This window comes from Hemitrygon akajei, chromosome 13 (genome assembly GCF_048418815.1).
Source record: "Hemitrygon akajei chromosome 13, sHemAka1.3, whole genome shotgun sequence".
Taxonomy (NCBI): Eukaryota; Metazoa; Chordata; class Chondrichthyes; order Myliobatiformes; family Dasyatidae; genus Hemitrygon; species Hemitrygon akajei.
Genome location: NC_133136.1, coordinates 38,751,285 through 38,775,258, shown reverse-complemented (window position 1 = coordinate 38,775,258; position 23,974 = coordinate 38,751,285). Strand labels below are relative to the sequence as shown.

At 43.8% G+C, this 23,974-nt stretch overlaps 1 protein-coding gene across 1 annotated transcript in view; it reads right to left on the bottom strand.

The window, feature by feature from the left end:
• The window catches only part of LOC140738146 (uncharacterized), a 60,498-nt gene extending 42,057 nt beyond the window's left edge, over nt 1–18,441 (bottom strand). The window contains exons 1-3 of the mRNA XM_073065289.1: nt 18,367–18,441; nt 8,705–8,818; nt 74–245 (exon numbers count right to left, since the gene is read on the bottom strand). Of these exons, the coding sequence (XP_072921390.1) occupies nt 74–245; nt 8,705–8,818; nt 18,367–18,441 (361 nt within the window). The remainder of the gene's footprint in view (nt 1–73; nt 246–8,704; nt 8,819–18,366) is intronic.
• Between the last annotated feature and the right edge of the window lie 5,533 nt (nt 18,442–23,974).

The window sequence follows — 23,974 nt, the reverse complement described above, 5'->3', positions numbered from 1 at the left end:
AGCACTTCATCCTTCGAATCCGTATTCTTCCTCATTTCCGCAATCGGTAGCTGCTGTTTGATTTTCTCCAAACTGAAACACTTGGCCTGGGCTGCCTCTGCAGCCCCTTCAGCCTCCTGCAGGCGAGACGTCAGCTTCTCCTCTGCCTCCTTCAACTCTCGCCACAGTCTCAGCCGTTCTGACTCACATTTCATATTCATCTCCATCTGGGACACAGCTACTCCACCAGCTTCTTCCACCCTGTCCTGAAAAGCAGCAGTTAAAGATAGGTCAGCCTCCAGTTTAGTGTTCACTGAACTTATCTCCAGCTTTTTCTTCCTAATGACTTCTTCCAGGTCAACTCTCAGGCTTTGCACTTCATTTGAACTGTCGATGATCATCTTCAGGTTCCCTTCAAGCTTCCGCTTCCCTATTCCGAGATCTGTCCGCAATTGCTTCACCAATTGAGGCATTACAATAAGTAACAAACAGGACAATTGGGCAAGGTGTCAGTCCAAGCTCTGGGTATTGAGATGTCTGATAGCTTGGGGGAAGAAACTGTTACATTGTCTGGTCGTGAGAGCCGAAATGCTTCGGTGCCTTTTCCCAGACGGCAGGAAGGAGAAGAGATTGTATGAGGGGTGCGTGGGGTCCTTCATAATGCTGTTAGCTTTGCGGATGCATCGTGTAGTGTAAATGTCCGTAATGGCGGAAAGAGAGACCCCAATGACCTTCTCAGCTGACCTCACTATCCACTGCAGGGTCTTGCAATCCGAGATGGTGCAATTTCTAAACCAGGCAGTGATGCAGCTGCTCAGGATGTTTTCAATACAACCCCTGTAATATGTGATGAGGATGGGGGGGGGGGTGGGTGGGTGAGAGATGGACTTTCCTCAGCCTTCACAAAAAGTAGAGACGTTGCTGGGCTTTCTTTGCTATGGAGCTGGTGTTGAGGGACCAGGTGAGATTCTCCGTCAGGTGAACACCGAGAAATTTGGTGCTCTTAATGATCTCTACCGAGGAACCGTCGATGTTCAGCGGGGTGTGGTCGCTCTATGCATTCCTGAAGTCAACAACCATCTCTTTCGTAGTCTTCAATAAAGAAAGTGCTTCCATTTCAATGATGTGTGTGGTGAAAACCAATTTACAAGGAGTTTCTCAGAGCTGAAGGAACTTTCGATAGTTCTCCTTTCACATGCTCACCATACATGGATGCAGCGTGGAGTTCTGTTACCAAAGTAGCAATCCACAGTGCTGGACCTGAGTTCAGCACAGTAGCTGTGGAATTTAATTTCACTTAACATTAAGGAATTTTAGGGGTTGAACAGAAACTAGTCTTCACAATGATGGCTCTGATCTCTAATATCTTCTGGAGAAAAAAATGTCTGCCATACTTACCTGCCCTACTTGTGAATTCAGACTCAGATCCATTCCACACTGTTTAGCTGACTCATAAATGTCCTCTGTTGTGGCCTAACAAGTGATGCGATTACTATTACTCTTGTCAAAACTCTCTCAAGGCCAGTTAGGGATGGGCAATAAAGCTGTCATTGCCAGAAACACCTTTATCCTAAAAACAACCCATTCAATAAGTAAAAATAATCTAACACATTTTAGAGAGTTACTGCCTAGAGTCCATTTTGTAACTGCCCAGTTAGGTGTCATGATGTTGGCAGTGTGTTCCTTTCAGTAGTCGTGCTTAAATCAACCAAGTAGGGTGACAGACTTGTAGTTGCACTGTGACTGTTCAACGATGATCATCGTTTCACCTGAAAGCTCCAACATGCATTGCCATCGGGTTTGTGTAAATAGTGAAATCTATTGTTGCTCTTCCTGTGATTTGGTACGTGCCTCAAGATGGGGAAAAGCAGGTTCATCAATATGAACAGCACATGGAAGTAACTGGTTTAATGGAAAAGTATTCCACCAGGAAGTGACTATTTCCTTTACCTTCTCCATTAGATAATTTCTGCCCTAAAAAAACAAGCTATTTGAAGCAACTTTTTGGCCAGGAACAATGTTTCAATAAACTATCCATAAATTATAATTTGTTGATCGAGTGCACCATTCTGCACATTTCATTTAGATCTCCTATTTATTATTCCACATAGCTGAGCATTGTCAAGTGAGGTTTATTGGCATTTAACTACATACATGTATACAACATATAAAACCATGTCATGTATAGAGAAACAAGACAACTTTTCATCAAACCAGGGTGTAGATCTCATAGTGCATGATAACTTATGAAGGTAAGGCTAAAATCTACACATGAATCACACATAAAGAACAAACTGAAGTGCATTAATATAAAATATTGTAAGGTATGGAACCGATTAACCAGTGACACTTTGAATATGAAGTGTCCATGTGTTTAGAACCTTATGGCATGAAGAATGAAACTGTTTCCCACCTTGACCATTCTTGTTTTTATGCATCGTCGTTTCCTACCTGATGGTAGAAAGTCAGAGAGGATGCTGGATGGATGGGTGGGGGCCTTCATAATGCTAAGGGATCACGAATGCTGTGCTCCTGATAAATGACCCAATTGATGGTAGGGAGACCCCTATGACCCTCTCAGCTGTTCTCACATTCCTTTGTAGGGACTTCCAGTCCGATGCTCAACATCTCCTATTCCAGATGGAGATGTATCTTGTCAGGAAGCTCTCAATGGTGCTCCTGTAAAATGTAGTTCAGATGTGGATTGAGAGCCTTGCTTGCCTCAATCTTCTTAGGAATTGCAGGCGTTGCTCTGCCTTCTTGTTCAGGGAGGTGATATTAAGGGACCAGGTGAGGTATTCCGTAATGTGAACTCCCTGGAACTTGCTGCATCTAACTCTCTCTACAAAGGAGCAATGTATCTGCAGAGGGCAATGGTTCATCTGCACCTTCCAGAAGTCCACAATCATTTCCTTTGTATTCTCCACATTCAGGCTTAGATTGTTCTTCTCACACCAATCCATCAGCCGCTCCACTTCCTCCTCATACTCTGTCTTGTCATCGTTCTTGATAAGGCCAACCACTGCTGTGTGTTCAAATTCAGCAATTGGCTCTTTGATTTTTCCCAGTTTAATCCATCAGTTTTAGGACCATTTTCATGAGCTCACTCCCTTTCTCAATCCTCCTATCAGGATGAACATTCACAGGCCTTCCCTGTTGGTGCTACACTCTACCTGTATAATGAATCTGGTACACAGTGATTACTGTGTTTATTGTACAGTGTTACAGGAAAGAGGAGGGAAACCCCTCTGCAGTTGCCATAAATAGACATCTCCTATCTTGAAGTAGGTCATGGTTATGTTGTCAACAAAAGCAAAACCCTCTAGCATGTTCTTCCCTTCCCAGAAACGAAAGATGTTATGAATTTCTACCGGAAGTTCTTCACTGTCATGTTTTAATTCTTTATTGGAATTTTATCAGCTGTCAATGCCTCCTTTTATCAATGGCAGAAAGACCCTTTCATTCTCTGGGCAGCTGGAACACAGCAATAATTGCAGCAGATAATATTGTTGTGAGATGGACTCAAGAAAGCTTTCAAAGTGCTCCCTCAAGTGGCCACCCTCTCAGAATCAGAATCAGGTTTAATATCACCAGCAAAGGTTGGGAAATTTTTTGTCTTTGCGGTAGCAGTACAAATGAATACAGAAGAATGGAGGAAGAAAACATGAATTACAGTAAATATAAGTAGTGCAAAAATAAAAATATAAAAAGTGATGAGATGGTCTTCACGGGTTCTATGTCCATTCAGAAATTGGATGGCAGAGGGGATGAAGCTGTTCCTGAATTGTTGAGTGTGTGCCTTCAGGCTCCTGTACCTCCTTCCTGATGGTCACAATGAGAACAGGGCATGTCCTGGGTGATGGATGCCACCTTATGAGGCATCGCTCCTTGAGATGGAGGCTAGTACCCATGATGGAGCTGACTAATTATACAACTCTCTGCAGGTGATTGCGATCCTGTGCAGTCCCATGCAGCCAGTTAGACTGCTCTCCATGGTACATCTGTAGAAATTTGCAAGTGTCTTTGGTGACATACCAAATCTCATCAAACTCCTTAAGAAATATAGCCACTGTTGTGCTTTCAGGCTTTAGGATTTGTTGTTCCTATCATGCAACACTGCATTTTGTTCCAGCTTTGACATCGGCGCCTGATTTAGGAAGTTCCAATGTTGACACGTACTTGTTCAGAGCAGCTTCACGGGCCAACTGTTCACATTAACAGACAAAACAGACTGGATTATAAGTATTACCACTGGCTAAATTCTATATGTTTACACTGTGGATTCATATATTATGATGATGTTTTCTACACAACTTAGATCCACAATCAACTCTGTTAGGTTTCTATCTATTTACTCAGTGTACAAGAAAGTTAAATTCCGATCAGTCACTGTGCATCTACCTGCCAATGATACCTTTGTCATTATGATGATATAAAGCTGGATATTTATCAAAAATAGAAATGCAGTGAACTTTAATTCCACTTCTAAAATTACACCAAGACTACCTTTATAAGGTACCTTTACCTTTACCTTTACCTGACGGAGAGACCAACAAGAAATAAATGTAAAATATTACCAGAATTCATGGTTTTTTCTGAGCATTATGTTGAGGACTGATTCTTCCTTGGCAGGCAACAAGGGCAGGGATCTGACTTCTCTTCCTGACTCCACCAAGATCCATGGGCACAAAACATTTGAACTAGACAAGGAGCTCAATGCAGGTGCCCTGTCTGGCATGTGCCAGGACTCTGCAGTAACGATGATGCAGCCACTGCCAGTGTTCACTCTTATTGCTCAATAAAACCTACAGGAAGTTTATGACTTTAGTGCCTGTGTAGCAAATAACAAACGTTGAGAAACAGCAGTCAATACCCAGTTTAACTTCATCAGCTGCCATCTTGCCCAATGCAATCAAACTGAAGGCACATGAACCAATGTAAACCTTAAATATTTATGAAGTCGTCATCATAAAATATCCTGAAATTTTACTGACTTTGGTTTGGTAATTGAGGATTCAAAGTTCAAGTTCAGTTTGTTGTTATTTAAACAACAACAGACACTGGAGGACCCTTCCTGAAGATAAATCCTAGGAAGCCGACGGGCCCAAATGGCGTCCCAGGACGGGTTCTCCAGGCCTGTGCAAGGGAGCTAGCTGGACTGTTTGCTGACATCTTCAATTGTTCCCTAATTCAGTCCAAGATTCCCTCGTGATTTAAGAAGGCAACGATAATCCCGGTGCCGAAGAAAACCAAGGTGACATGCCTGAATGACTATTGACCTGTGGCTCTGACATTAATTGCTATGAAGTGCTTCGAGCGATTGGTTATGGCACACATCAACCATAGCCTCGACGCTCTGCAATTCGCCTCCCGGAGCAACAGGTCAATGGCAGGTGCCATCTCTCTGGCACTACATTCCTCCTTAGAACACCTGGAGAATAAAGACACATATGTCAGGCTCCTTTTCATTGACTACAGCTCTGCTTTCAATACCATCATTCCAAATGAACTGATTCCTAAGCTCCAGAACTTGGGTCTTAGAACTCAGCTCTGCAGCTGGATCTTCAACTTCCTCACAGACAGGACCCAGGCTGTGAAAATAGGGGACAAGCTCTCCTCTACAATCACTTTGAGCACCGGTGCCCCACAAGGCTGTTATGCTCCGGTCCGGAGCCCGCATTCCAGGTCTTGATCCGATCCGTCGACTCCGGACCCCGGGTCTTGTAGCTGTCCCTCCTTTCGCCCTCGAGTCTAATTAGTTACACCTGTGGATCATCGTGGCTTGTTGGGGCTCAAGGAGGTGCACCTGATGCCCATCAACTGGCGGTGACTGAGTGGAGTTGGGGTGTTGTCCTGTTCCTCTGGTTTAGACTTCCCACTGTTAAAGACAAGTTCTTTGAGCAAGTCTGGCAGTCACCCTGGACCTAGTTCCCTTCCTATCCCTTGCCTCTGTTGGACAAACCTGGTCAGACTGCTGTTGCCTGGTGGAGGACTCTGCCCCTTTCCATCCTTTGCTGCTGATGGGTTGTGCCCTGCAACCTACTCAGGTGTCCTGTGACCTGCTCAGGTGCCCGTGTTCCTGCCTGGGAGGTCTGGGCCCTGCCTAGGAGTTATGTGGCCTGCCCAGAACTCTCTGCCCCTACCTATCCTTTGTTGTTGATGGGTTGTGCCCTGCTACCTACCCAGGTGTCCTGTGACCTGCCCAGGCTCCCGTGTTCCTGTCTGGGAGGTCTGGGCCCTGCCCTGGAGTTATGTGGCCCACCCAGTGAACTCCAAGATCCTGCCTTGCCTGAACTCCAAGACTCTCCCGGAACCCCAGAATCACCTTGAATGTCACGTCCCTCATGCACGCCACGGCCACCACATCTTGTCTATCGTTTAGTTGTTCCCGTCCTGCCCCTAGTACTTAAGTGCCTGTGTCCTGCACTTGGGTTCAGCCTCCTGTCCCCTTATGACAAAGGCTGTGTACTCAGTCCCCTGCTGTACTCACTGTACACCCATGATTGTGTGGCCAAGTTTCCATCGAACTCAATATGAGCTTGCTGATGACACCACAATTGTAGGCTGTATCTTGGATAATGATGAGTCTGAGTACAGAGAGGAAATTAAGAACCTGGTGGCATGGTGCAAAGACAATAACCTATCCCTCAACGTCAGCAAGACGAAGGAATTGGTTGTTGACTTCAGAAGGAGTAGCAGACCGCATGATCCAGTCAACATTGGTGGTGTGCAGGTGGAACAGGTCAAAAGCTTTTTTAAGTTCCTCGGGGTGAATATCACAAATGACCTGACTTGGTCTAACCAAGCAGAGTCCACTGCCAAGAAGGCCCACCAGCGTCTTTTCTTCCTGAGAAAGCTGAAGAAATTTGGGCTGTCCCCTAAAACCGTCACTAATTTTTATAGATGCACTGTAGAAAGTATTCTTCTAGGGTGCACCACAACCTGGTATGGAAGTTGTCCTGTCCAAGACCAGAAGAAGCTGCAGAAGATCGTGAACATAGCCCAGCACATCACACAAACCAATCTTCCATCCTTGGACTCACTTTACACCGCACGCTGTCGGAGCAGTGCTGCCAGGATAATCACGGACACGACCCATCCAGCCAACACACTTTTTGCCCCTCTTCCCTCTGGGAGAAGGTTCAGGAGCTTGAAGATTCGTATGGCCAGATTTGGGAACAGCTTCTTTCCAACTGTGATAAGACTGCTGAACGGATCCTGACCCGGATCTGGGCCGTACCTTCCAAATATCCAGACCTAACTTGCACTATCTTACTTCCCCTTTTCTATTTTCTAATTATGATTTATAATTTAAATTTTTATTATATTTACTTCGATTTGTACTTCAGGGAGCGCAAAACGCAGAAACAAAAGTCGCTGTGATGATTGTACGCTCTAGTATCAATTGTTTGGTGACAATAAAGTAAGGTAAGTAAGTTATATACCTGCATACTATCAAACAAAACAACATTCCTCTGGATGAACGTGCACAACACAGCAAATATAACTCACACATACAACACATAAAGTAACACTACGACAAATCAATTAACAAATAATAAGTTGCATATCCGATACAAATTTAACAAAACAGTATAATGCAACTGGCACTTCATATGCGATGAGACTTGGTTGGTGACAGGGAGTTCAGTAGTTTTATGATCTGGGGGAAGAAGCTGTTGCCCATCCTAACAGTTCTTGTCCTAATGCTACGGTATCACCTGGCTGATGGTCGTGGTCGGAGAGATTGTTAGATGAACGGGTGGGATCATTGACCAGGCTAAGGGCCCTGCAGATGCAGTGGTCCTGATAAATATTTCAGATGGGTGATTGAGAGACCCCTGATAAATATTTCAGATGGGTGATTGAGAGACCCCGGTGATCCTCTCAGCAGTCCTCACAATCCTTTGTAGGGACTTGCGGTCAGATCTCTTGCAATTCCTGTACCATGTGTGATGCAGCTCAGCTGGTCAGGACATTCTCAATGGGGCTCCTGTAAAAATTGGTTAAATGGTCGGGAGCCCCACTTGCCTCAATCTCCTCATGATGTGGAGTTACTGATGAGCTTTCTTGATCAGACAGGAGGCCTTGAGGGGCCAGGTGAGATTGTCCATTATGAGCATTCCCAGATCTTGGAGCTCCTAACTCTCTCCACGGAGGAGCTGTGTATGTACAGTGAGGAGTGATCAGCCTGCACCTTCCGAAATTGCACAATCATTTATTTGGTCTTGTCCATGTTGAGACTCAAGTTGCTGTGCTCGTACCGTTCCACCAACCACTCTACCTCCTCTCTGTACGCGTCTCATTATCATTGTTGATGCCAACCACTGTTTTGTCATCAGTGAACTTGATAATTTGGTTTGATCAGTCATGTGTCAACAGTGTGGACAGAAACGGGCTGAACACACAGCCCTGAGAGTGCTGGTGCTCAGCGTATGAAGCTAGAGATGTTTCTGCCCTCATGAACTGACTGTGACCTTACTGTCAAGAATTCCAGGATCTAGAGCATCCTGGCATTTGAGGCACCATTTTCCAGGTGGGACAGGACAGAGTGGAGTGTAGAGGCTATGACATCATCAGTGGACTGATTGGAGTGAAAAGTGAACTGGAAAGGATGCAATGTAGCAGAAAGATGGGGTTTAATATGATCCATACCCAGCAAGTCAAAGCACTTCATTATTGTTGACGTCAGTGCCACTGGATGGTCAGTGCTGAGGCAGGTTACTGTCGTATTCTTGGGCACCGGGATGATGGTGGTCACCTTAAAGCCTGCGGGGACAGTGAACTGCTCCAGAGAGATATTGAAGATGTTTGTTAGAATCTCATGAGCCTTATGTCTCTGGTGTCACAGAAATGGCAGTGAATTCTCTGAGAATAATCCCATTTTGTCTTCCTGATGGCACGGGAAAGCACAGCTCTTGCTCAGCGGAGAGTTGTCTTATTCTCTGACCTGAAGGCAGTGTCACGATTTCTCAGCTCTGCCTGGGCCCCTGGCTTCAGATTTGCACTCACATAGATCCGTTTATTAACAGAGACGTCTTCAGTGCACTTCTCTATAGAGCCAGTCACAGATCTTGCATATACATTGACGTTAATATCATGTTTATAGATAGCCACTCCCTGAGCATATTCCAGTCTATGGTACCCTGTCTCAATGACTATCGTCCAGAAGCACTTACATCCACAGTGATGACGCTTTTTGAGAGGTTGCTGATGAAATGTGTCAACTCCTGCCTGAGAAGCAACTTGGATCCACTCCAATTTACCGACCAGCACAAGTCCACAGCAGATGCCATTTCATTGGCTCTTCACTCAACCCTGGAACATCTGGACAGCAAAGGCACACACATCAGGATGCTCCTTATTGACTACAGCTCGGTATTCAATGCTCTCATCCCCTCAAAACTAATCAATTAGAACATAGAACAGTACAGCACATTACAGGCCCTTTGGCCCACAATGTTGTGCCGATCCTCAAACCCTGCCTCCCATATAACCCCCCACCTTAAGTTCCTCCATATACCTGTCTAGTAGTCTCTTAAACTTCACTAGTGTATCTGCCTCCACCACTGACTCAGGCAGTGCATTCCACGCACCAACCACTCTCTGAGTGAAAAACCTTCCTCTAATATCCCCCTTGAACTTCCCTCCCCTTACCTTAAAGCCATGTCCTCTTGTACTGAGCAGTGGTGCCCTGGGGAAGAGGTGCTGGCTGTCCACTCTATCTATTCCTCTTAATATCTTGTACACGTCTATTGTGTCTCCTCTCATTCTCCTCTCCAAAGAGTAAAGCCCTAGCTCCCTTAATCTCTGATCAAAGATGGTGATGTATCAGCATATAGAAGGGGGTATTAAAATCTGCACGGAACATTGTTACAGGAAAGCAGCATCCATCATCAGGGACTCCCACCACCCAGGTCATGCTCTCTTCTCATTGCTGCCATCAGCAGGAAGGTACAGGAGCCTCAGGACTCCCACCTCCAGGTCAGGAACATTTATTACCCCTCAAGCATCAGGCTCTTGAGCTAAAGAGGATAACTTCATTCATCTTCACTTGCCCTATCAGTGAACTGTTCCCATAACTGCGAACTCACTTTCATGGACTCTTCGTCTATGTTCTTGATATTTATTGCTTGCTTGCTTGTTTGTTTATCTATCTACCAATTTATTTATTTATTCATCTATCCATCTGTTTCTTTATTTCTTTCATTTTCCATTTTGTATTTGCAGAGTTTATTGCCTTTTGCACACTGCTTGCCTGCCCTGTTAGTGTGGTCTTTCATTGATTCTATCATCGTTATTAGATTTATCCAGTGTCCCCGTGAGAAAATTAATCTCAGGGTTGTAAACGGTGACATAAATGCGTTTGATATTAAATTTTGGACTTTGAACCTTCAAAACATTCTGTATGAAACCCCCTTTTACTGGGTGTCTCTAGAAACAGCTTGTTTGCCCCTCACTAACAGCCACTGGATTCAGCAGTGAAAACTCTATCTTTCCCTGGCTTCAAGTGTCTAGGATATATATGGATATGTCTGTCTGTCTGTCTTTGATCCCACTGAATCCGTGAGGTTGGGATGTCTTGCCCACCCAAACTCCGGTTTGTGTGAATGCTGTGTGATATACTGTCCCCAGCTAGAAATAACAGATCATACACCGCATACAATTCATAAAAAAGTATAATTAAGATAGGTAATTAAAGCAAACAGCTATTAAATGAAAGAAAGAAAAAACCAAAAGGTGCCCATTACTTTTAAACAGTCAAATGTGCACTGAAGTTGGAGTTCATCTTGAACTTGTTTGTCACTCACGCACTAGACCCTTCATCTACGTGAAAACACACACCAGATTTCAAAGGTCTCTTAAAGTTCACCTCAAACAAACGGGTCTCCCACGGGAGTATTGACTCCAGCTTCTTGAAGCCACTCATCTGCACAAAGCACCTTGTACAACAGGGACGGGTGCCTCAGACATCTTCCCTCCTGTCCTCTCCTAGCTCCTGCCAACAAAGACCTTCAACCCAGCATTCTCTAGAACCTTCTCCCAATTCCACTACCCTGATTGGCTGACAGCACATTCCTAAATTGAATAACAAGCCTCTTATCTGAGTTTAAACCCAAACAATCAAACAGACAGACAGACAGACATACTTTATTGATCCCGAGGGGAAATTGGGTTTCGTTATAGTCACACCAATCAAGAGTAGAGAAGAAATATAGCAATATAAAACCTTAAATAATTAAATAATAATAAATTAATCATGCCAAGTGGAAATAAGTCCAGGATCAGCCTATTGGCTCAAGGTGTCTGACACTCTGAGAGAGGAGTTGTAAAGTTTGATGGCCACAGGCAAGATTGACTTCCTATGACGCTCAGTGTTACATCTCAGTGGAATGAGTCTCTGGCTGAATGTACTCCTGTGCCTAACCAGTACATTATGGAGTAGATGAGAGTCATTGTCCAAGATGGCATGTAACTTGGACAGCACCCTCTTTTCAGACACCACCGTCAGAGAGTCCAGTTCCACCCCCACAACATCACTGGCCTTACGAATGAGTTTGTTGATTCAGTTGGTGTCTGCTACCCTCAGCCTGCTGCCCCAGCACACAACAGCAAACATGATAGCACTGGCCACCACAGCCTCGTAGAATATCCTCAGCATCGTCCGGCAGATGTAAAAAGACCTCAGTCTCCTCAGGAAATAGAGACGGCTCTGACCCTTCTTGTAGACAGCCTCCGTGTTCTTTGACCAGTCCAGTTTATTGTCAATTCGTATCCCCAGGTACCTGTAATCCTCCACCATGTCCACATTGACCCCTTGGATGGAAACAGGGGTCACTGGTGCCTTAGCCCTCCTCAGGTCCACCACCAGCTCCTTAGTCTTTTTCACATTAAGCTGCAGATGATTCTGCTCGCACCATGTGACAAAGTTTCCCACCGTAGCCCTGTACTCAGCCTCATCTCCCTTTCTGATGCATCCAACTATGGCTGAGTCATCAGAAAACTTCTGAAGATGGCAAGACTCTGTGCAGTAGTTGAAGTCCGAGGTGTAGCTGGTGAAGAGAAAGGGAGGCAGGACAGTCCCCTGTGGAGCCCCAGTGCCGCTGACCACTCTGTCTGACACACAGTGTTGCAAGCGCACGTACTGTGGTCTGCCAGTCAGGTAATCAATAATCCATGACACCAGGGAAGCATCCACCTGCATCACTGTCAGCTTCTCACCCAGCAGAGCAGTGCGGATGGTGTTGAACACACTGGAGAAGTCAGAAGTCATGATCCTCACAGCGCTCGCCGGCTTGTCCAAGTGGGCGTAGACACGGTTCAGCAGGTAGACGATGGCATCCTCAACTCCAAGTCAGGGCTGGTAGGCAAACTGGAGGGGGTCTAAGTGTGGCCTAACCATAGGCCAGAGCTGCTCTAGAACAAGTCGCTCCAGGGTCTTCATGATGTGGGAGGTCAATGCCACCGGTCTGTAGTCATTGGAGCCATTGGGGCGTGGCGTCTTCAGTACAGGAACGAGGCAGGGCATCTTCCACAGCACAGGAACCCTCTGGAGACTCAGGCTCAGGTTGAAGACATGGTGAAGTACTCCACATAGCTGGGGAGGGCACAGGCTTTGAGCACCCTGGGCCTGACACCATCTGGGCCTGCAGCCTTTCTTGGGTGGAGACATTTCAGCTGTTCAACTGTGAAGCTCACCGTAGTGGTTTCAGGTGTAGGAGGGGGTGTAGTCACGAGAGCAGGATGAGGAGGGGTAGGAGGGGAGAGTGGAGTATGTGTTGGTTGGGGGCCAACAACAGATGAATCATGTGGGGGATGAGCAGGGGCCACAGTGTCAGATCTGTTGAAGAACAGGTTAAGTTTGTTGGCCCTGTCCACACTGCCTTCAGCTCTTCTGTTGTTATTTTACTGGAACCCAGTGATGGTCCTCATCCCACTCCAGACCTCTGCTGGAGTTTCCACTCAAGCATCCTCCTATACCTGTCTTTAGCCTCCCTGATCTTGGCTTTCAGGTCCCTCTGTATTGTCCTCAGCTCCTCCCTATTTCCATCTCTAAATGCCCTCTTTTTAGCATTCAGGATGTCCTTAATGTCCTTCGTTACCCATGGCTTGTTAAACAAGCCGAAAGCAGAACAGACTGCTCTTACAGAACTGCTAAAATGAAATAACTATAGCATAGCAGTAAAAATCTTAAACAGGACATCACGTGTAACACTGAGGTTGTCCTCTGTCCAAGTCTTTATCTCCCCTCAAACTGGTTTGACAGATTTAATCAGTGGTTGGTTTGCAGGAATTAGCACCACGGCTAAGTCTTCAGAGATTCCAATGGGAAGCAGCTTCCTGTGTTGGTATAAACCAGGTCTAATGTGTTCCACCGTCTGGTAGCAAAGTCAGCATATGTCCTATGGGGGTGTGCCTTATTCTTATGGTCGAAATTCGCTCCATTGTGATTGGTTCGTTTAGAGATGGAGCTGCTCTTCCCTTTGGATAACCGTCTGGTGTCCAGTTTCAAATATCCTCAGTATAAAAAATTACGTGTGTAATATCCAACAGTGTCTTGTTATCATAAGAAAGATGTAAAGGGAGAACAATGACACCATTTGCCAGAGCTGGAGTGGCCTCTGTGACTGGATGGGCCACCATCTTGAAGTGTGAGAAAGACAAACTGACCCATTAGTAATTCTTGGCAAATCATCTGACCACAGAAACATATATGAAATTCATATTGTAGCTGATTTAAGTACAATCAATCAGTTATGAATTCTTCAAATTTATGAATTTTAAAGTAAGAACTCTTTTCATTGAAATATGATTTTTCCTTATAATTGGATTGTTCCAATTCTGATATAGAAGTCTGCAAAATTATGTTTTGAAAGCTGAATAAAAACTGCTTCTAGGTTTTCTGTCTGTGGGAACTCTTTAAAATGAATAGCTGTTGATCACCATGGTAACTTTGAACTGCAGGCCAATAGCCTCAAGGCAGAAATCCTTGCTGCAGAGATCACAGAATCTTTGTTTGGAACCTTCTTTAAGACTAAAAGGAAAGTCCTTCACTGTAACTCTGGCTGTTAACTCTGGGTTATTATTCTTTAATGTGACTCCTCTTCTAATATATAAATTGTTAGCTGATTTGTCATACACCATTTTTCTATTTTCACTTGAATCCTTTGGAATGTGTAAACTTGCAGTTGCATCCCCTTTTCTGTGCTTGATCCAATGACTTTCAAACTTTTTTAACTCCTGGTAAAATTTTGTAAGTGGTAATGAGCAACCATTTCTCTCACAACTTCTGCTGAATTTCTGTTATAAATATTCTGTTGGAATTCTTTTTCAAGTTCTTTTGATGCCTGATAAATAAAACAATTATTCATTGATGTAGATGATTTAGTTCATTCAGGTTTGTGTTATTCTCATATTTAAATCCAATCGTCAAAATCCCTTGCAAAACTGAACACCAATATATACTTATGGAATAGTTAGCAGAACAAATAATCTCACTGTTCTTACTAACAAGTTTGTGCGTATCGAATATATGACACCATTTCCTTTCTATAATTGCCAGTCACAGTGCAGTGAATTTCCCAATTTTTGTTTGACGGTAATGTTGCTTGTCATGTAGAACATCTACCAGTAGGTGGCTGCCTAATGTAGTAGCAGTTCTTCAGATTATTTAACCCATTTTTGCTGGATTTCTTGTGATATTTTAGAGAACAATTTGGCCAGTTATATTTTTCCTTACAAGAAAGAATTGGAGGCAATATCTTTCTTGAAGTACACCTGATCTTTGTGGCAAAGATATTCCCTACAGTCAATAAATTAGAGCTTTCAGAATTATAACCCAGTGATGATGAAGGAAAGATGATATATTTTTTACAACTGCATGCTATGACTTAAAGGTAAACATCAAGCTGAAAAATGCTGTGATGTTCCCAAGCACCAGCTGCCCCTGTTGCAAGTATAATAAAAGTGTCAGGTACAGGACTATAATTTATAGGTGGCAGGGCAAGTTGGGAAGACTTCTCATAACAAAGTGTACAGTATGCTTGAGATTAATATTAGACTAATAGAATGCAGAAGTAAGGAATCATGCTGAATTTTATAAAAAACTACAGATGGAATTATTTGTATGATTATGTTCTTTATAGGATCACAATTTAGAAATGATAGCAGGGCTTTGGCAATACTGATTTGGCGGGGTGTCTAAACTTCGACAAACTCCCTATAGATGTGTGGTGGAGAGTATATTAACTGGCTGCAAGTCAAGTCAAGTCACTTTTATTGTCATTTCAGCCATAACTGCTGGTACAGTACACAGTAAAAATTAGACAATGTTTTTCAGGACCATGGTGTTACATGTCACAGTACAAAAACTAGACTGAACTACATTAAAAAAAAACAATGCATAGAAAGCTACACTAGACTACAGACCTACCCAGGACTGCATAAAGTGCACAAAAACAGTGCAGGCATTACAATAAATAATAAACAGGACAATAGGACAAGGTGTCAGTCCAGGCTTCGGGTATTGAGGAGTCTGATAGCTTGGGGGAAGAAACTGTTACGTAGGCTGGTCGTGAGAGCCCAAATGCTTTGGAGCCTTTTCCCAGACGGCAGGAGGGAGAAGAGATTGTATGAGGGGTGCATGGGGTCCTCAATAATGCTGTTTCCTTTGTGGATGCAGCGTGTAGTGTAAATGTCCGTCATGGCGGGAAGAGAGACCCCGATGATCTTCTCAGCTGACCTCACCATCCGCTGCAGGGTCTTGCGATCCGAGATGGTGCAATTTCCGAACCAGGCAGTGATGCAGCTGCTCAGGATGCTCTCAATACAACCCCTGTAGAATGTGATGAGGATGGGGGAGTGGGAGATGGACTTTCCTCAGCCTTCGCAGAAAGTAGAGATGCTGCTGGGCTTTCTTTGCTATGGAACTGGTGTTGAGGGACCAGGTGAGATTCTCCGTCAGGTGAACACAAAGAAATTTGGTGCCCTTTACGATCTCTACCAAGGAGACATCGATGTTCAGCAGAGAGTGGTCACTCCGGGCCCTCCTGAAGTCAACAACCATCTCTTTTGTTTTGTTCACATTCAGAGACAGGTTGTTGGCTCTGCACCAGTCTGTTAGCCACTGCACCTCCTCTCTATAAGCTGACTCGTCGTTCTTGCTGATGAGACCCACCACAGTCGTGCCATCGGCGAACTTGATGATATGGTTCGAGCTGTGTGTTGCAGCACAGTCGTGGGTCAGCAGAGTGAACAGCAGTGGACTGAGCACGCAACCCTGGGGAGCGCCTGTGCTCAGAGTAATGGTGTTGGAGATGCTGCTCCCGATCCGGACTGACTGAAGTCTCCCAGTCAGGAAGTCTAGGATCCAGTTGCGGAGGGAGGTGTTCAGGCCCAGTAGGCTCAGCTTTCCAATCAGTTTCTGAGGGATGTAGCACAGTCTGGTATGAAAAGACCAATGCCCTGGAAAGGAAAATCCTATAAAAAGTAGTGGACACAGCCCCGTCCATCACGGGTAAAGCCCTCCCCATCATTGACCACATACAGTATACATGGAGCGTTGACACAGGAAAGCAGCATCCACCATCAGCGACCCCCACCACCCAGGTCATGCTGTTTGCTTGCTGTTGCCATCAGGAAGAAGGTACAGGGGCCTCAGGACTCACACCACCAGGTTCAGGAACAGTTATTATTCACCCTCAACCATCAGGCTCTTGAACCAGAGGGGATAATTACACTCAACTTCACTTGCCCCATCACTGAACTGTTACCACAACCTATGGACTCACTTTTCGTCTCGTGTTCTCAATATTTCTTACTTGCTTGCTTATTTATTTATTTATTTATTTATTTGTTTGTTTATTCATTAATTTATTTTGTATCTGCACAGTTTGTTGTCTTTTGAGCACTAGTTAAAGACATAAGTTGGTGTGGACTTTCATCAATTTTATTATGGTTATTATTCTATTATGTATTTATCGAGTATGCCAACAAGAAAATCAATCTCAGGGTTGTATATGGTGACATATATGTACTTTGATAATAAATTTACTTTGAAATTTAAGCTTTAAATACTGTTGGAGAGGTTAAATGAATTGATACCAGAGAGAGACTAAAGAAACTGATCAAAGAGATGATTAAGTGGAAGTTTGATGTGAGTATTAAAAAGCAAGAAATGGTGACAGAAGGATCAGTAACTAAAGAATACTGATTTACAGTGGATGGTAAAAGGCTCGAAGGATTGAAAATGTGATGGTCACTGATTGCATAGTCACCCTTGAATGATCATTTTCTGTACAGCTGAAGGGAAATGTTAATCAGTGTATGGAGAAAGTGCAGACTGGGACTAATGGTATTTCCCTGACAAAATAAAGTCACTGTGGTGCAGCTGATAGTGCTGCCACCTAACAGATCCAGCAAACTGTGTTCAATCATGATGTCTCAGCTGTCTGTGTGGAGTTTGCATGGTCACCCTGTGATCGTGTGTTTCTCTAGATGCTCCAATATCCTTCTACATCCCACTAATGTCCAGGTTGGCAGGGTATTTGGTCACTTAATTGCTCCTGGTGTTCAAGTTAATGGTAGAAATGGGGGAATTGATGGGAAAATGGATGGGGGGTGGGGAGGGAATTAAGCAGGATTAGTGAATGATTTTTGTACTTGGGCAGTGATGGCTGGCATGAATTCAGTGGGCAGAAGGGCCTGCATCCGTGTTGTATGAAGCAATGATTCTATGAATTGTCAAAGGAACAATGAAGTGAACAGACGTCTTCCATGAACTGGCAGGATATGAGGCAAAGACGAGGTTCCTGCCCGTTCATCCTCCAAACATCACTACCATGGGAGGGCAGAATGGAAAAAATACAAAGCAAGCATTAGAATTTATCAAGACAGCAAAAAAAAACTGTTGGAAACCAGTCACATTTGGCACAAAATTGCCAGGTTCAGAAGCCAGAGGTCTGGGATCCAAAAGGCCAAAAATCGAGGGACAAGGGTTTGAATCCCACCACAGAAAGTAATAGAATTAAATTCAAATAATTAGATCAATGTGGAATTAAAGATAGACTCTGATTGTTTAGAAATATACATGTCTCACCAATGTCTGTCAGGAAAGGAAATCAGCCAGCCTTACCTGGACTGGCCCTTAACATGACTCCAAACCCACCAATGAGGCTGATTCCACCTCCTCAGTTTATGGACAATTAGAAATGGACAAGAATGCCAGCATTAGTAGCTACGCCTACAGCAAATGAACCAACAAATTAAAACAAAGGATTACAGATATGCCATTGAAATTAACATACAACAGCTCTGGGCAAATGCATGATTGCAGCATAGGACTGTGGAATTGGCCTTTAAGTAATCTTGAGAACATATATTTAGTACCTGAACCAGCATGATGTCATTTTCTGGAGATTTTGAGTTAAACTCTGGGTGAGGAATCATCTTTCTTATTACCATTGTCGTCTTCCCTCTTTGTCTCTCAGAAAGCGAATCTACTCCAAGGACCACTCTAGATTGTTTTATTTGACAAAGCCTAGGTTAACAAATTTCACGACACATGCCGGTGATAATAAACCTGATTCTGATTGGAAAGGTGACGGAGATATTCAGGATTTCAGAAAACACTTGAAAAACAATGGTCTCGGGACATTGTCCCTTTATTTATCATGTTATCTATGAGCACGAAATACCAATTTTACAAAATCATAAAGCAAAGGAACTTCCCTCTTACTCTCTTTTAATTTCACTCATTTCCTTCAGTTCGCTGTTCTCATTAGACCTTCATTCTCTAGTATTTCTGGTAGATTTTAGTATCACCTTTCCTGAAGACAGATTCAAAGTGATTGTTCAGTTTCTCTGCCATTTATGTATTTTCCATGATTTTCCATGCTTTCTTTCTATAAAGAACAAATGTTAGCCCCAAGTAACATTTTGCATTTTAACTGAATCTACCAAAGTTCCAACAGTTTATGAATAAACTCTTCTCAGTCTTCAAGCCGTCACAGGTATTGATTATAGCAAACGTTTCGATGAGAAACTCTGCCATCATCTTCGGGGACAATGCCTGGATATGTCTATTCGGGTGGTATTTATATCATTGTATTCTGTTCCTCCTGATTGGTTAGTCTGTATCCAATCAGGTCTCCACTCTTCTGCCTTGATTACGATTAATTTCCAGTTCTTATTTAGAGCAAGACCTTTGTCTTTGTTAAAATTCATTTCCACCAGTTCTACTTCAATGTCTTTCTTTACCAGGTGGTTCTGAAAACCATTATTACCGCACAGTAGTTTTGTGCTGTCAAAGTCAATGCTATGAAGATTGCAAATAAAATGTTCTGCTACCACCAGTTTCTCCAAGTAACCCAAATGGATACACCTCCTGTGCTCCATGATGGGGGTTTCCACCGTGCGTTCAATCTGACCAATATACACTGGCGGTAGTGACGGGTTCCTTCTCGTTGTTCGGTTTCCTGGTTTTACTGTCAGTCCTGTTAAGGCCCCGATTGATTTCTTTCAGCTAGTAACCATTCTATGTGAACATCGTGAGTAATCGTCTTATTTCCTCAGGGAGACACTCAGGGTTGGAATTAGCTTTCATACAATTAAGCAAAGTAGAAAGAACCGCTCTACATTGGGAGGTGTGATGATGGCTATTAGTATTAATGTATAAATCAGTGTCAGTGGGTTCCCAATGGACGCCATGTCTGAGGCTACCGTCCAGTTTCCGTCACCTTAGAACATATATGTCAAATTCAAGGCCCGCGGGCCAAATCCGGCCCACGGTGGAATTATCTTTGGCCCACGAGATAATATCTAATTACTATTAAAGCTGGCCCCAGTAATCGAAGCGCCTATGGCGTATGATATGGCTAATGCTGAGTTTATTCAGGTACCAGGTTTTCAGGGTTTTTAGTGTTTATTTGGTTTCCCTGGTTTATTTCCTGAATATCATTAATGAATAAATTTTTTTTCTATTAGAGCTGGCCCGCCGGTATATTGCATGCACCACTAATACTACAACTCCCACAATGCACTGCCAGTGCATTGCTCGCGCTTGCCTTACTCTCTCATCAGCATCCTTATGGTGCTAGTCACGTGTGGTCAACTTTCAGCTATCCCTCACCCCAAAAATGGCTGAACGAAAGGTGGACTTTGAAAACAGGGGTTTTCAAGGCAGGTGGGAGGCAGAGTATATGTTCGCAGATATAAAGGGCAAACCTGTTTGTCTTGTGTGCGGAGACGGTGTGGCTGTAATTAAAGAATATAACGTAAGACGACACTATGAAATGAAACACCACGACAAATACAAGCATCTGGACAAGAAACAGAAGCTCCAGAAGGTAGAAGAGTTGAAAAGAAGTCTGGCGTCACAGCAGGCTATGTTCACAAAAGCCAAAACACAAAGTGAGGCTGTTGTAAAGGCTAGTTTTATTGTGGCAGCAGAGATCGCTAAATCAGCCCGGCCCTTTACCGAGGGAGAATTTGTTAAAAACTGCATGATGAAAGTTTGCAACATCGTGTGCCCAGATAAAAGGCAAGCATTTTCAAATGTGAGCTTATCACTGCATCATACACCAGGAATCGTTGTGTGGCAAAGCCTTGAAAATGGAACATATAATGAGCACCATAACACGAGCAGTTAACTTCATAAGAGCCAAAGGTTTGAATCACCGCGAGTTCAAGTCGTTTCTGGAGGAGTTGGGTTCAGAATATAATGATTTGCCCTATCACACAGAGGTGCAATGGTTAAGCCAAGGAAAAGTGCTGAAAAGATGTTTCGAGTTGCGTGAGGAGATCTGTCAGTTCATGGAAAGCAAAGGGAAAGACACAACAGAGCTCCGGGATAAAAAGTTGCTTTGTGAAATGGCGTTTCTGTGTGACATTATGAGCCATCTCAATGCGCTCAACCTGCAGCTTCAGGGGCGGGGTCGTGTGATCACAGACATGTACGCTGCAGTGAGGGCTTTTAAAACCAAGCTGCGCCTGTGGGAGACGCAGATGCAGCAAGAAAACTTGAGCCATTTTCCGTGTTGCCAAACTATGAAAGAGCAGGTTTCTACCGCAGTGTTCCCACGTGCAAAGTTTGCTGAAAAACTTAGCATACTTGGTGCCGACTTCACACGGCGATTTGCTGACTTTGAAGTCCAAAAAAGCAGGTTTGAACTGCTCAGTAATCCATTTGCAGCTGACATGGAAAGCGCACCAACCAACATACAAATGGAGCTGATTGAACTCCAATGTAGTGACACACTCAAGGCAAAGTATGACTCGGTGGGCGCTGCACAGTTTCTACGTTTCATTCCCGACACAATGCCCCAGCTGCGTACCCAAGCTGCTCAAACGCTCTCTATGTTTGGCAGCACATATCTGTGTGAACAACTGTTCTCTTTGATGAAGATAAACAAAACATCACACAGGAGTCGTCTTTCTGATGAACACCTTCACTCAATTCTGAGGATTTCCTCAGCTCAGAGCCTGACTCCAAACATTGATGAACTTGCATCCAAGATGAGATGCCAAGTATCTGGCTTAGACTAGTGTGAATCACAGAGTGTTGGCCTGTGGAAAAATGTTTTCATTAGAAATTACTCCGGAAAAGCTGCAGATAAAGCCATAAGAAATAAATGCAACTGATTTTTTATTTATTTAATGTTCAATGTTGTTTTTGTAGGCAATAACCTAAGCTTTGTTAGCTCCAGGTTAATATGTGTAATAAATTCATTTCAATAAGTTTTGCAATAAACACTGAACCAGTCCGGCCCTCGACTTGTACTGATTTTTTAATTTTGGCCCACTGTGTATTTGAGTTTGACACCCCTGCCTTAGAATGTCCAGAAAGAGGAGGCAACCATTCTTCTCCATCTGTATCAGAAATTGTATGTTTGGCTTGTTGTAATGTGAGTATTATTAAAAGTAAGTTAATTCTAATCCGGAAACTGTTGGTAGCAAGAGGCGGGATCCGGGGTTGGCGGGATCTTTACTTCCGCTCTTTTTACTCTCAGTATGCATTGTATATAGTTCCTCCACCCATGCCGCACGAGGTACCTGGAAACCTCTGTATTGTAAATATCATTTGCCGTCCCAGATAAAGATGCTCAAGCTGTCGAGTGGTCTTTTTGTAAAGTAGAAGTTACCACATGGCTGTTTACTGTTCAGATGCTTGAGAAACTGTTGGAGTGCCTGGAGACCATGAGGCCACAATATGAAGGTGTCACCACCATTACGCCTCCCAACGTAGAGTGGTTCTTTCTACTTCGATTAACTGTGTGAACGTACTGAAATTTGTGAAAGGGGCCACACACTAGTCAGTACAGGGTAAATGGAATTTTCCTCCAATTCAATATGGATAATTGATGCCATTGTCTTTATCCCTGTTGTGATCTCTATCCCTGATCTTACTTAACATCCCTCACACTAGAAATTGTTTGAACACTTTGCTTCCTTGGTGCTGGGTTCAACTGTGATAAATTTTTCTGGTCTGATATCTCTACTAAATCTGCTGGTTTCCATTCTGACGCATTATCACTTCCATTTTGGAGGTGCTCTGCAGCAGAAAAATGCTCAGCAGATCAGTCAGCATTTGTGGAAGTGAAAATTCTACTTAATTCTCTGAGTGTTTCCTTGTACACTGTGTGTTTACTCACCCCCCCCCCCCAATAATGGCAATGTGTTCCACAGCTTTGACATTACTCCTTCAAAATTTTGATCCAATCTTTTTGCTTTAGGAGTGAGTGAGTGAGTGAGTGAGTGAGTGAGTGAGTGTGTGTGTGTGTGTGTGTGTGTGTGTGTGTGTGTGTGTGTGTGTGTGTGTGTGTGTGTGTGTGTGTGTGTGTGTGTGTGTGTGTGTGTGTGGTCTGTGCAGACAGAGAAGGAGATACATGGTGAAAGTTAAGGGGAGAGAATGTGTGAGTGAGAAAGAGGGAAAAAAGAGTGAGGAGGAGAGGAGAGGGAGAAAGAGATAGAGAGGTGAGAGTTGGAAGGGGATCAGAGAGCGAGGGGAGAGACAGGATAAGACAGAGGAAGTGAGGAGGAAGGTAAAGAGAGAAAGATAGGGAGAGGATGTGTGTGAGACAGAAAGAGGCAGTGAAGGAGAGAGAAGGAGATGAAGGGAGGGGAAGGAGGTAGAGAGAGAGGGGGAGATGAAGAAAGGAGAGGGAGATAGAGAGAGAGAAAGAGAAAAGGAGATGGAGAGAGACATAAGGAAGGAGATGAAGAAAGAAGAGAGAGATGGTGTGTGTGTGAGACAGAGAGTTGCAGTCACAACTACATGAAGGTCTCTATTGTTGTCCAAGCAAATGAAAAATTCATTTTCCTTAACCTTCATAGAAAAAACTGTCTATTTACATAAAGGTTTATACATGCTAAGCTAAACCAGGAAAAGCCAACTGGAGGGCATTAAAGGGTCTAAAGTTCAAAGGGGGAGTTTACAGGAGATTTATGAGTTGATGGAAGTAGATGTTATAGCAATGATCCAGAGCCATTTGGACAGACACATGAACAGGCAGACAATGAAGAGATGTGGACCCTGTACAAGCAGATATTCACATGGTATCAGGATCAGCACAGACTTAGTGGCCTGAAGGACTTTGCTCTACTGCTCTATATTCTGTGTAAGTGTCTGGTCACTTTCATTGGAGGTTGGAGGGTGGGACACTCAAATAAATAAATCACTTCCCTCTAAGTTTATAATAAATTCAAAACAACTTAAGTGTGATCACACAAGAAACAATCATGAAACCATCACTGTACAATGCATCATCTTCCTAGCACTGGTGCTTTAGTGGCAAAACGAGGAATATTTGTTTTCATTTAATAAACTAGTTGATGCACCATCAATAACTATCGGAGACGTGAGGCGAGAGATAGGCTTTTATTATCTGGAAGAAAGCACTGTCAGCAGCAAGAGTCCATCACACAACATCCTGGAGACTGAGGGAGGAGCAGTGCCTCCAATCGCCTTTATACAGGGGTCTGTGGGAGGAGCCACAGG